This window comes from Pezoporus flaviventris, unplaced genomic scaffold (assembly GCF_033815535.1).
Source record: "Pezoporus flaviventris isolate CSIRO_AGI_PZ_B2104156 unplaced genomic scaffold, CSIRO_AGI_Pfla_v1 ptg000131l, whole genome shotgun sequence".
NCBI classification, from domain to species: domain Eukaryota; kingdom Metazoa; phylum Chordata; class Aves; order Psittaciformes; family Psittacidae; genus Pezoporus; species Pezoporus flaviventris.
This window is the reverse complement of record NW_026892679.1, coordinates 2,748,196-2,759,447: the sequence shown is the minus strand read 5'-3', so window position 1 is coordinate 2,759,447 and position 11,252 is coordinate 2,748,196. Positions and strand designations below refer to the sequence as shown.

At 45.0% G+C, this 11,252-nt stretch overlaps 1 protein-coding gene across 1 annotated transcript in view; it reads left to right on the top strand.

The window, feature by feature from the left end:
* Nucleotides 1–7,617: 7,617 nt before the first annotated feature.
* Nucleotides 7,618–11,252, top strand: part of LOC133282659 (complexin-1) — a 106,308-nt gene continuing 102,673 nt past the window's right edge. The window contains exon 1 of the mRNA XM_061478779.1: nucleotides 7,618–7,766. Coding sequence (XP_061334763.1) covers nucleotides 7,736–7,766 — 31 coding nt within the window. The 5' untranslated portion in view covers nucleotides 7,618–7,735. The remainder of the gene's footprint in view (nucleotides 7,767–11,252) is intronic.

Sequence of the window (11,252 nt, the reverse complement as noted above, 5' to 3'; positions counted from 1 at the left end):
CTACCTGCATCTCCTGAAGATTCAATAAACACAGTGATTTTTTTCATTTAATCTGTAATTGATTTTAGCAAAAAAAACATCATACAGGAAGACCTTGTGTAAGAGTTAAATCATGTTTCCAAATCACATCATTTGTATTCAGGGAAACTCATCATTTGAGTTGTTTCAGTGTAGATGAAAAAAGCACTTACACATGTGCACTAATGGAAGTATCTGCTTAAGTTCAGTTATTTCAGTGTAGCTTAAGGAGATGCTTTAAGTCAAATTCCTTCTCTTGTGGTTTAGCTTAAATTCGAATCTGTGCTTTGGCCATTCTTGTCTAATATTCAACTCATTCAGATTTAAGACCATTGTTATGACTACTGGAGTGTCGCTTCTGCTGGCCAGTAATAAGCCATCCATTTTGTGACTGTTTAATAGTGTCGTAGCTGATGTGTTCCATGGACGCTAACATTGTATAGTGTAGGTAACTTTTCCTTTTTTGCTAAAAGATTCACTTGCATTCGCTGGGCATGGGGTGGATGTGGAAATGGGAAGAATAAAAAGGCTAGCTTTTTTTTTTTTTTTTTGCCTATTATAGCTATAAATTTTATTACATGATCAGAGTAAATCCCTGGAGGTCTGATTTACTAGTTGCTACAATCCAAGAAGACAGTGGGATTATGTTATAGGCCTAATAGATGTGGTGTAGGAAATATGCTAGTAAGAGAAGAATTGAGATCAGATGTAATATTTTAGCTCCACTTGCACTGATTTGTGCACATGTGGATGCTTTCAGACAAAGGTGAAATGGAAAAAGGAATAGTAGTGGATGTCCTTGGATACTCTGACACTGATTGGACCAGTGCAAGAAATGCCATGCTAGTAAAAACATGGAATGAGTTTGTTGGACATATTTATTCATTTATATGACATTACAAGTTACATTTTTACAGTGCCACTAGGGAAAAAGTACTCATTCTAAGGAGGGATTTATGTCTGTATTTTCTGTATTACATAGACTTGCTATTTCCAGGTACTGCTATTTCCCTCATCCTGATTCAGCAAATACTTTCTACCTAGAAAATTACTTCATCATATGTTTAGTTTTCTTAACAAAGTGAGGCAATAGGGAGCAAGTTCAGACTAAAATAGGAAGGTATGAACTGTTGGTTTGTGTCTAAGTATTATGGTCTCTTTAGAGACATCTGAGTGTAAAGAGCATAATACTGTAACAGCTTAATTTACCAGCACCATACAACATACCTAAGAGTAAGTGCTCTACAGGTGCCTGAAGTATCTAAAAAGATATGCACACATTTACTTCATGCCTAATGAAAAATTAAAAATAATAAACAATTAGATTTGTTGTTGTGAATGGGAAATCATGCCTATTGATGTGAATAGCTCCCTTCCAAGCTGAGTTCAGAACCCAGGGCTACTCCTTTTACACAGGAAAAGAGCTATAGGACACAGTAGTATACTACTCATACACCTACACAGCTGAGTATGCTGTTTCCCTCTGCTCCTTTTCTTTGCCAAGAAGCAGAGTAATAAAAGAAGGTGAGGTACACAACTAACTAGGAAAATTGAGAAATTTGAGCCTTTAAATTTTGTTTCCACTGTAAATTGCAACAAAGACAAAAAATGTGACCTCTTTTCCCCTCTCCGTGATATGGAAAATCTGAAAAAAAGAGAGGTGCTCTGACAGGATTATGTGTTTAGTGTTGATGCAGACATGCGTTGCTAGAAGAGAAAATTCAAGGCAAAATGAATTAGTCATCACCAAGGTACAGTGCTTTTGCCATATGAAAACAGAATGTCTCCACAGCATCAAATACAGGAAAGTAGAAATACTTTCTTTGTCTTGTTTGTCTTTAAACTTCTATGTAAACTGAGACATTTTCAGAGAATTCACTGATTTGGACAAGTATTATTTACCAGTGGAAAGAATCCAGTCAAAAATACTTGAAAAAGTAGTCCGACAACAAAAGCTTGATATGTTTTTGATAAAGACATCATGATTTGATCACCTGAGTGATAAAGATGAATTTCCAGCTTTGTGGACAACTTATGTCTCCCAAAGAAGCCTTTTAATGTGGACCAGTAAATCCTGGAGACAAAAAGCTACAAGATCTTCACCCCATCATGCCCGTCTGCGGGAATCAGAGCCCTGCTGAGATGGGACTCTGACAAGGCAAGAGCTTGTTTGGAGAACAGGAAACAGAGACAGGGCTAGAGCTACAAGGACAAGGAGAGTAGAAAAGGGAGAGTACAAACAAAAAAAAAAGCCACCTTAGGAGCTAGAAGCTGCAAATGGCAGCCTACCAAGCAGCTTGTTCATAAAGAAAGCTTGGACACCCATGCCCGCAAATAAAGAAGATACAATATGCATGCCTGTTTCTGCATGTCATGGAGACAGGGTCATCAACAAATATTTGCTTCAGGTTTTAAAAGAAGAGACAGCTAAAATTTGTTCATTTGTGTGATACCTGCAGCAAATGCTCACCTAGAAAGGACATCTTCGAGAAATCTGAAGTGGCTTTTTCTTCATATCTAGCAGAAGCGGTTTAAAAATCCTTTCACAGTTTTGACAAATGAGAAACATGCACTTCTTTGAGGGAATATGTATGTATTTTTTCTATTTTGTTGGAAAATAAAGAGCTTACTTCAGGACTGCTATAAGCTGAGTGGAATAGCAAGAAACAAAGCAATACTTTTGAAGAGACAAAACGTCTAGGATTCTGAAATCTTTTGAAAGCCAGAATTGACAGCTAAACAGCAAACAAAAACATGAAGTAGGTTTGTGCTGAGTGAACTAAACTGCTGGGGGGACTGAAACTGCTGTCCACAAACTGCCTTTAGCAACTGTCCGATTCCTCTGTCTCAGTAGCTGTTTTGATTAGAAGCTAATTATCTTATTCAAAGCCAGGCTGGAGAGAGCCTTGGGTGACATGGTCTAGTGTGAGGCACCCCTGCCCATCACAGGGGGATTGGAACTGGATGACCTTAAGGTCCTTTCCAAGCCTCACTTTTCCAAGCCTACTTTCTTATTAGTAATATTTTTATATGGCAACTTGGCACTGATTTCAGTTTAGCAGTCAAACACCATATGGAATTGAATAATCAAACATTGCATTTAAAGAGGCTGCAATAAAACATCTTGACTCATATAAATTTTTATTTTTTGTCTTCATTTCTTGGAAACAGATTCTTTTCCTTCTTTTGGAGAATTGAATATTCATTTTTTTAATTGAAAATATGACCAAAACTGATTATTGTCTTACACCACTTTTTTACACAGACATCAGTAAGCGCACAGACACCCAGCTGATGGCCAAGGAGTCTGAGTTCTGTAGACAAAGCTCCGTGGAGATCTTTCTCAGCTCTGAGTTTTCCATACTCTTCATTTGCGCCAAGCAAGGTTGCAGAGTGGATTCCTGTTGTCCTGGTACTGTAAAGAAGACTGTTCCCACAGTCAGGAGGAGGTATATCTCAGTCATACAGTGCAAACCAGATGGAGAGCTGGCTTTAGTATTTTGAGAAGATTTGGAGGTGCTAGTGGTGGTATCAGCATGTGCCCATGGTGCTGAGATAGATCCCATTTGAGAAACCAGTCTCCATTCCTTGCTCTGATGAGAAAACACTATTTATGACTGCCAGATTAATATTAATAACGTATTCTGGACATAATATTTTGTTATATGGCATCAGAGTGAAGATCCGTGGGGCATTGCTCGTATCATGGCTATGGCTGGGCAAGCTGTTATTTCTCTTGTAGCAGAAGTCATGTCATGTATCTTGGTTAAATCACACAACAGATCCCAATGAGTCCATCTGTCTTGCTGGTTTTCTCAGAAAATTGAGGACAGGTTGTGTCAGAACTCCTCTGTTCCATTTCCAAGGTAAAAGCCTTCTGCAGAAGACATTCTGAGACCGTTATTAGACACATCTATAGACTACATCACCTCTGTTTGACCACCTATTTTCTTGTCCTTGTGCCTGAACCCTGTGTGTTGATGAGGGTATTGATGGGATCTTTTCTGACTGATAAGTCAGGGTGCCACCTGGATAGAAGGTACCCAAATCAGGCTCACAAGCATTTGCATTTTCACCTTTGAACGCACATCCTGTGGGAGCTGCTTGGAAGCTGGCACTTGAGACAGGCAAGAGATGCTTAATTTGGGACTAGGAGTATCTCATTGAGCTTTGTGGCTTGGTGATCCTGTGCCTTGTTCTCCTTGAAGAAGTGGGAGCTGTGAAATAGTTGGTGGTGTGGTCATGTTTCACAGATTCATGTGTCTTGATTTTCTATGGCAGCTGCATAATCTGGAAAAAATGGAAGCAGTTTTGGGGCAAAAGCATGAGCACATGACCTTTGAAGTGTCACCTGGTTCTGGGGACAGTCCAGCAGCTCTAAACAGGTCAATGAGAAGCTCAAAGACCTCTCAGGGCCTTCTCCTTGATATGCTTATTGTTTTGCATGGCTTTGAAGGCCTCTGTGGATGACACCACTTTATTCTCTTCACACAAGGGAGGACATTTGCTGTTGCAAAGCTTGTCAGGAGCCTATGGATAGGAAAGATACCATTTCTCAGCAGCCCTACTTGTCTGTGCTGAACCTGGTTGCTACAGGAGTTTTTTGGTGTAGCATGCTCTGGCAGGGAGAAACCAAGTTTAGGCAATGAGGTGTTTTAACTATTATCCCCCACTTCTCTGATCCTTTTGTTTCAGGGAATTTGAATTGTTCATTCTCAGACTCCAGCATATAAGAGGGAGGTGTGTATGAGGAGGTTAAGTAACTTGTGGCGAGCCCATTGTCTTCTTTTCCAAGAGTATTCACATGATGAGGGAAGAATGTGCGGTGATGTATGACAGAGCCAAACTGTAAGCCCCACCCAGAATTATATAGGAACATGGGGGGGGGGGGGGGGGTAGGATGTGGGGGAGGGTGTGAGGGGCATGGGGTGGGTTTTTGCGGGGAGGCAGGCAACACAGGCTTGAAAATGCTGTGTTAATTGCACAGGAACGTGGGCACACAACTCTGTCAGGCTCCCAGGTTTATTTCTTGGGCATAGCCATCTACAGTGACACACTGCTAACAGTGTGTATGGGAAAGAGAGCATCAAAAAGATATGCCCTTTGGACTGGAAATATAGGGGGTGAGATAGGGCTTAAAAAAAGCAGGTTCCCTACACCCTCTTGGTGAATAGGGTGTAGAATAGAATATAGAGTAGATGAGATAGAGATAAAGAGAATAGAGATAGAAAAAGAGATAGAGAGATACAGAGAGAAACAGAGATAGAGACAGAGACAGAGATAGGGATAGAGGTGAAGAGAGGTAGAGATAGAGATGATAGAGACAGAGATATAGAGATGATAGAGATAGATAGAGATAGAGGAGACAGAGATAGAGACAGGGCAGGATAGGATAGGATAGGACAGATCAGAATTAATAAAAAGAATAGAAGAATGAAGAATGTAGAATAGAATATAAGGATTATAAAATATAAAATACAATCGTTCAGTTGGAAAGGACCTCCAGTGATCACCTAGTCCAGCTGCCTGACCAGTTCAGGGCTGACTGAAAGTTAAAGCATGTTGTTAAGGGCATTGCCCAAATGCCTCTTCAACACTGACAGGCTTGGGGCAGAGAGACCGAACCAAGCTGGGGGCGGGCATTATCCTGAGCACAGGAGCCCTCCCGCATCTGTCCCCGAGAGCTCTGCAGACTGCAGAGCGCCGGTGCCTGACAGCTCTGCTCCGCGAGGAACCGTTCTGCCATGCCCCTGGACCCGCACCCCTGAGCCCCGCCGCCCCCCTTCATTCCCATTCCAGTCGCTTCGGGGACTGCTGTTCCAGCTCTCCCGCTGCCGATACCGGGGTGGGCAGCAGCAGAGCCCCAGGCCGGCTGTGGCATCGTAAAGGTAGAGCGTATGGCTCTGATTCGACAAGTAGCGCTCGCAGCACGCGCATCCCCTTCAGATGCTGTCCAGAATTCGGGATGAACCATGGATGATCTTAAAGGTCTTTTCCAACCTAGTTGATTTTATGACTCTATGTATCGCTGCAGCAAACTGCAGGGAGGGGGACCCGATCACCTCCAAACACCCCTCCCCCCCCCCCCCCCCCCCGCCCTGCTTTCCTCAGCCTCCTCCTGGGCTGGAAACGTCGCTGGATAGCGAGAGAACTGATCTGAGCTCGGTGAAATCCAAGCGAAGGAAGAGGGAAGAGGAGGAGGCTCTGCTCCCTTCCCATCTTCTTTCTTGCCTCTCCAACTCCTTCTAAGACCTCGGGGATTAGAAGGAAGGGGATCTCCGGGAAAGACCCAGAGCAGAGGATGCGGGCCCGCTCTCCCACCCTCTCCCTTTTACAGGAATCCGTATTTGCAGAGATGTCCCCTGCTGTACACACACAGTGACTCCTACTAAATGCAAGGACGCGATTGCAGAAAGCATCAGCTCGCTCACAACCTCCCTTCCTTCCCTGCCGGCAAGGGGCGAGAAAAGCTGGGGATTCTGCAAAAAGCCGGGATGGGGCTGGGGTGTGTGTGCATGAGATCATACGCACCCCCCGAAGGGCTGGGGAGCGCCGAAGCAAGGGGCGGGGGAGCCGGGGGCAGGGGGAGGGATGGAGCCCGGCTCCCGCAACGAGGGGAGGAGGAAGGAGGGATCGTGTTGGTGGGATGGTCCGGAAGTCCTGTGATAAAAAGAGGGGCGCGGGGGAAAAAGTAGGGAGCAGCTCTGGACTCCTTCGCGCTGCCTTCTCATCCCCGAACACGCAACTTCCCCGGCACTTCCCTTGAGCGCACGGGAGCCGATAGGACCGGAGCGGAGCTGCCGCAGGGACCTGACATCGGCCCGGCCCGGCTCATCTCAGCTCATCCCAGCTAAGGAAAGCTCTTCCCAGCTCAGCACATCACTCGCCCGCCGAGCGAGGTACCGGCGCCGGGGCGGGATGGACCGTGCTGTGTTGTACCGTACAATACCGTGCCTTGCTGGTGTGCGGAGCGGCAGCGGGCACGCAGGGACGGGGAAGCCCTTCTTGTCATTGTCCCCGGAGCTGGCGGGCCCCGTGGTGCCTGTGCCGGGGGGGGAGCAGCCACCGAACCGAGCGCACCGCTCCCAGCCTTGTCAACCTTGAGCCGTCCCGGGTGTTCCCGAGGAGGTGAAGCCCTCGCTGGCGTTGAGCCGGGGAGAGGCTTCTGAGGGATCAAGGTGCAGGATCCTTCCCCGCATCCGTTATCTCTATCCCGCCTCTCCCGCCGGCACTCGCGGATGCTTCACCTTCAAATGCCCCCTCGGCGGTCCTCGGCGGAGCTGCGGCTCCCGAGATCGCCCTCGGAAAACCGAGAAGACGACAAGCAGACGGGGAAAACGAGGAAGTTCAGAGGTTTAACGCCTTCCTCCCCTCCTGCAGGAGGAAAGCCCTGAGGAGCATCACACGGCTCCTCCAGGATCAGTCCCGTGTTCCCTTCCCTCCTCCTCCTCCCCCTTTCCTGATCATCCAGCTTTGCTCCCCCAGTGCCTTGTCCTGCAAACCCAAGGTCTGCAGGTATGGCAGGTTAGAAACTTGCCTGCACCCAGACAAGGGGAGAAAAGTGAGACTGAGGCTGAGAAAGACCAGGCATCAGCGTTTTCTCCTCCTAGAGAAACCATTGCTCTTACAGTTGTGCTTCTCTGCAGGGTGCCCTTCAGGACTCCTGATCCCTGTGCATCTGAGGTGTGAAGGTGGGCAGCACCGTTAAGCCATCGTCATGGACTTCGTCATGAAACAAGCTCTAGGAGGTAAGTGCAGTTGGCACAAAAGGGGCCTCCCATCCTTCCATCCCCTTCCCTTTGCATCTTGGCAAGAGAGGGTTCCTGTGAATCTCTATAAGGGTCTGCAGCTGGAAGAGCTGTTTGGAAACACATGCCTCTCACGGAGTCATGATCCCAGAGCCAAGTGTCTGAAGGATCTGGGCATGAGAGGGCAGCAACAAGCAGACACCAAAGTGCCATGTCAGGGGAGAGATCTCCACCACAAGGTGCGCAGGGCCTGGGTCATGCCCTATCTGGCACTTCACTTGCTCCATAGTGCAGAGGTCTTGCCTTTCTTCATGTCATACTGCTGAGGTGGGTATTACAAAGGCTGCAGGAAGTTTTAGCTAGGGTAAACCCAAAGGGTAGCATTTTGTCCATGTGCATAAGCCTTCTCTTTATCCTCTCCCCCCCAGACCTCGACCAAAAAAACAGTCAGTGCAGAAATGTTTGTACCTAGTGTTTGGAGATTTATTTTTAATAAGACAGTCACTGCAATATGCAGTGATTAAATATTAATAAAATATCCCCCACATATGCACCATACATGGATTTTGGTCTAACCCCAAATATATTTTTGACATATTTCCTTCCATGTGTGATTAACTGTTTTAACCTAATGGTGGGAAATAGAAAAGGCAATGGTGTATGTGTATGGGGAAACTGAAAACAATGCAGAAGTATTTGGGGATGAGATTGTTTTGTTCTGCCACAGTTAACATTGCCTTTCTGTGCTGCTTGGCCTGAACATTCAGTCCAAGCAATGCTGTCACTGTGATGATGATGCTGAATGATGGCTGCTGTTGGGAACTGGAATATTTGGCCTCAGAGGAAGTCACTGAGGTTGATCTGATCATTCTTTTTTGTACTGTACCTCATGTGTGAGTTTTTCATTGATTTTCATTGATTTTCCTTTGGAGAAACTGTAGAGTCATGGAAGTGTGAGAGTACTTTGTGCATAATGTTACTCTATTGATGTCATATGCAGCTTCAGCATTTACTGCAGGGCTCTCTCCCATGGGATGGGAGCAAGATTTTGATCCTTGAAAGCAAATGAACTGTTTGAGGGTTTTTTTGTTTGTTTTGGTTTTGCTGTTGTTTTTAACACCAAGAGAGCAATATTCTCACAGTTAAGACTAGAACAAGCAACCCAAGTTTTATCTAGGGTGTTTTGAATGGGAAGATTCTACTGGAGAAGAAAAGGTCTAATTTGAGTGTGCAAAATAGCTAGATATGGAGATATATATGTGGAAAGATAGCAGTTTGTATGGTAGCAGTGTTACATTTCATTACTCTCCAGAACCTGTTTTGAAGGGGAAGTAGTTTTGGGAAGAGTAGATTTTGCACTGTTTACTACTGCTTGCACAGAAATGACCACCTGTACCTGCAAACTGGAGATACAGCCACTGCAGCTGAAGATCTGTTAATCCACCAAGGGAAATAACTGCTTAGAGACTGCAGTTAAAGTCAGGGGAGGATGGCTGCAGCAGAGCAGTAATGGCTGAGGTGTATGCTTTTCTGTGCAGCTTAATTTCTAACCTGAGCTGGAGGCAGTGCCTGCCCATGCTTATAACATCCACCCTGGACAGACATTCATTCTAACATAATGTTGCATGCCAGAGTCAGGATTGGCATCATAAAAGGAGAAGGCAAAGTTTGAGTTCCTGATGTCTGTCAAGATGTTGTCCAGAGCACCAGCTCTTCTGCCGGTGACTTAATGTGTCAGGAACTTGCCTACTTAATAAACGAGAAGTCTCTGCAGAGTGGTAAAAACCAGGAAATGCTCATTCATTAAGCAGAGACCTGTTTTTAAATTAGAAATAATTTCTAAGAGGAAAACCAACGTCTCCCAGGGCAAACAGAACATGGAAAGCAAAGCTAGTTTTGGACACTTGTTTCCCACTGGAGCTAAAGCCCAAGCTGGCTGCACTGGCACAGTAAGATAAGGGCTAAAGGTTGCAGTTTCCTTAATTATGGGGCCAGAACCCTTTTGTTTGCTGGTTCTGACATCCACAGGGAGATGCTCAAACTGAGCAAAGCACCAAACCTCTGGTGGGTAACAGGCTTGCTTCGGCTAGGATACATGGTGTGATCTTCTAGTGGGCTTTTTCATTATTCACACTTCTAGCAAGATCTTCCCTTGGATTTTGTGGTTTTTTTGACTTCAGTTTCATGAGGCTTTTCCCAGAACATCTCCAAATTCATTTTGCTGCCTGCCTGAGATTTTTTGAATGGTGTGAAAGTTCTTTTTCAATTCTCAGAATCTCTTCTGGCTACCCTGGAAGAAACAAAAAATACTGCAATTTTGTCAGTGAGGTCCAGTTTACAGAGAATCAGACTTGCTATAGATATCACTTGGAGATCACCTTCAGCTATGATAGCTTAACCCTTTCACTATCTCAGCCACAACAAAAGCCAGTGGACTTCCTTGTGTAATCATTATGGTCATGATATTTTCTCTTCCCAGCATCCAGCACCAAAGTGGGGCCTAGACCAGAGCTTATGGTAGCTCAGAGCCTGGATCTGAGAGCTGCTTGCAGGTTGTGTGTTTTTCTGCTTTCCTGATGGACAGGACCGTACAGGGCTCTGAAGTATATTTGGACTTTGGGACCAGATTTTGCCATACTAGAGTTTAGTTAGAGTATGTCCTGGGAGGAAAACTTCATTGCTTTCCCACCTCCTCACTCATTAGTAGAACATTTCCGTGGGAGTTCTCCTGTTGTCTTTGAAGCTATCCTTGAGGATGTTGCCCTGTGCCATTAGAGACAAGGATATCAGATTTGGTTTTTCTTGGAGTTTTGCCAGTCAGAGAAGAAGTCAGTGATGTGTCTTGAAAGGTAAGTGAGCTAAGTTAGGAAGCAAGGATAGGCAGTTATGTTGTATAGAGTTGCTTGGCTTGGAAGTCTGTATGACTGGAAAATTTGCATTTTGTGAAATCAGTTTTGCAGGTTACTGTGTTGTGAAAGAAGAATGTGTCCTTGCCCTGACTTGTTATTAAAGGGCATCTGTTTCTGTGCAGTGGAAGGCTGTACTCTGCTATACTGCTGCACTGGGATTTTGCTACTCATATTGGCAGCAGAATCTGCATGGCGATTGACCATTTGAAATGTGTCTTTGCAAATCCCTGTCCCCTTCAAGGCAAAATCCTTGTCCCTATCATTAGCAGTGGAGACTGGCTGAGGAAAAGCTGTGCAAAATATGAGCTCATTTGGCCAATTTGCTTCCATGGCTTGTTTTGTTCTTCTTAGGCATTTTCAATACCCTATTTGAAAGTCACCTCATTTATTGTCTGACAATGTCAGAAGCTACAGAGATACAATGCAGTCATGATGCTTATTAGCTGTGTAGGACAACAAGAAGAAAATAGCAAGAAGAAACCCAGAGGCTTACAATTGTGGCTTCTTCTTGCGCAAAAGTAACAGGGACAGCAAAGGGGTATTTTGTAACTGATCCTGTCACACCAGCAGACACTGA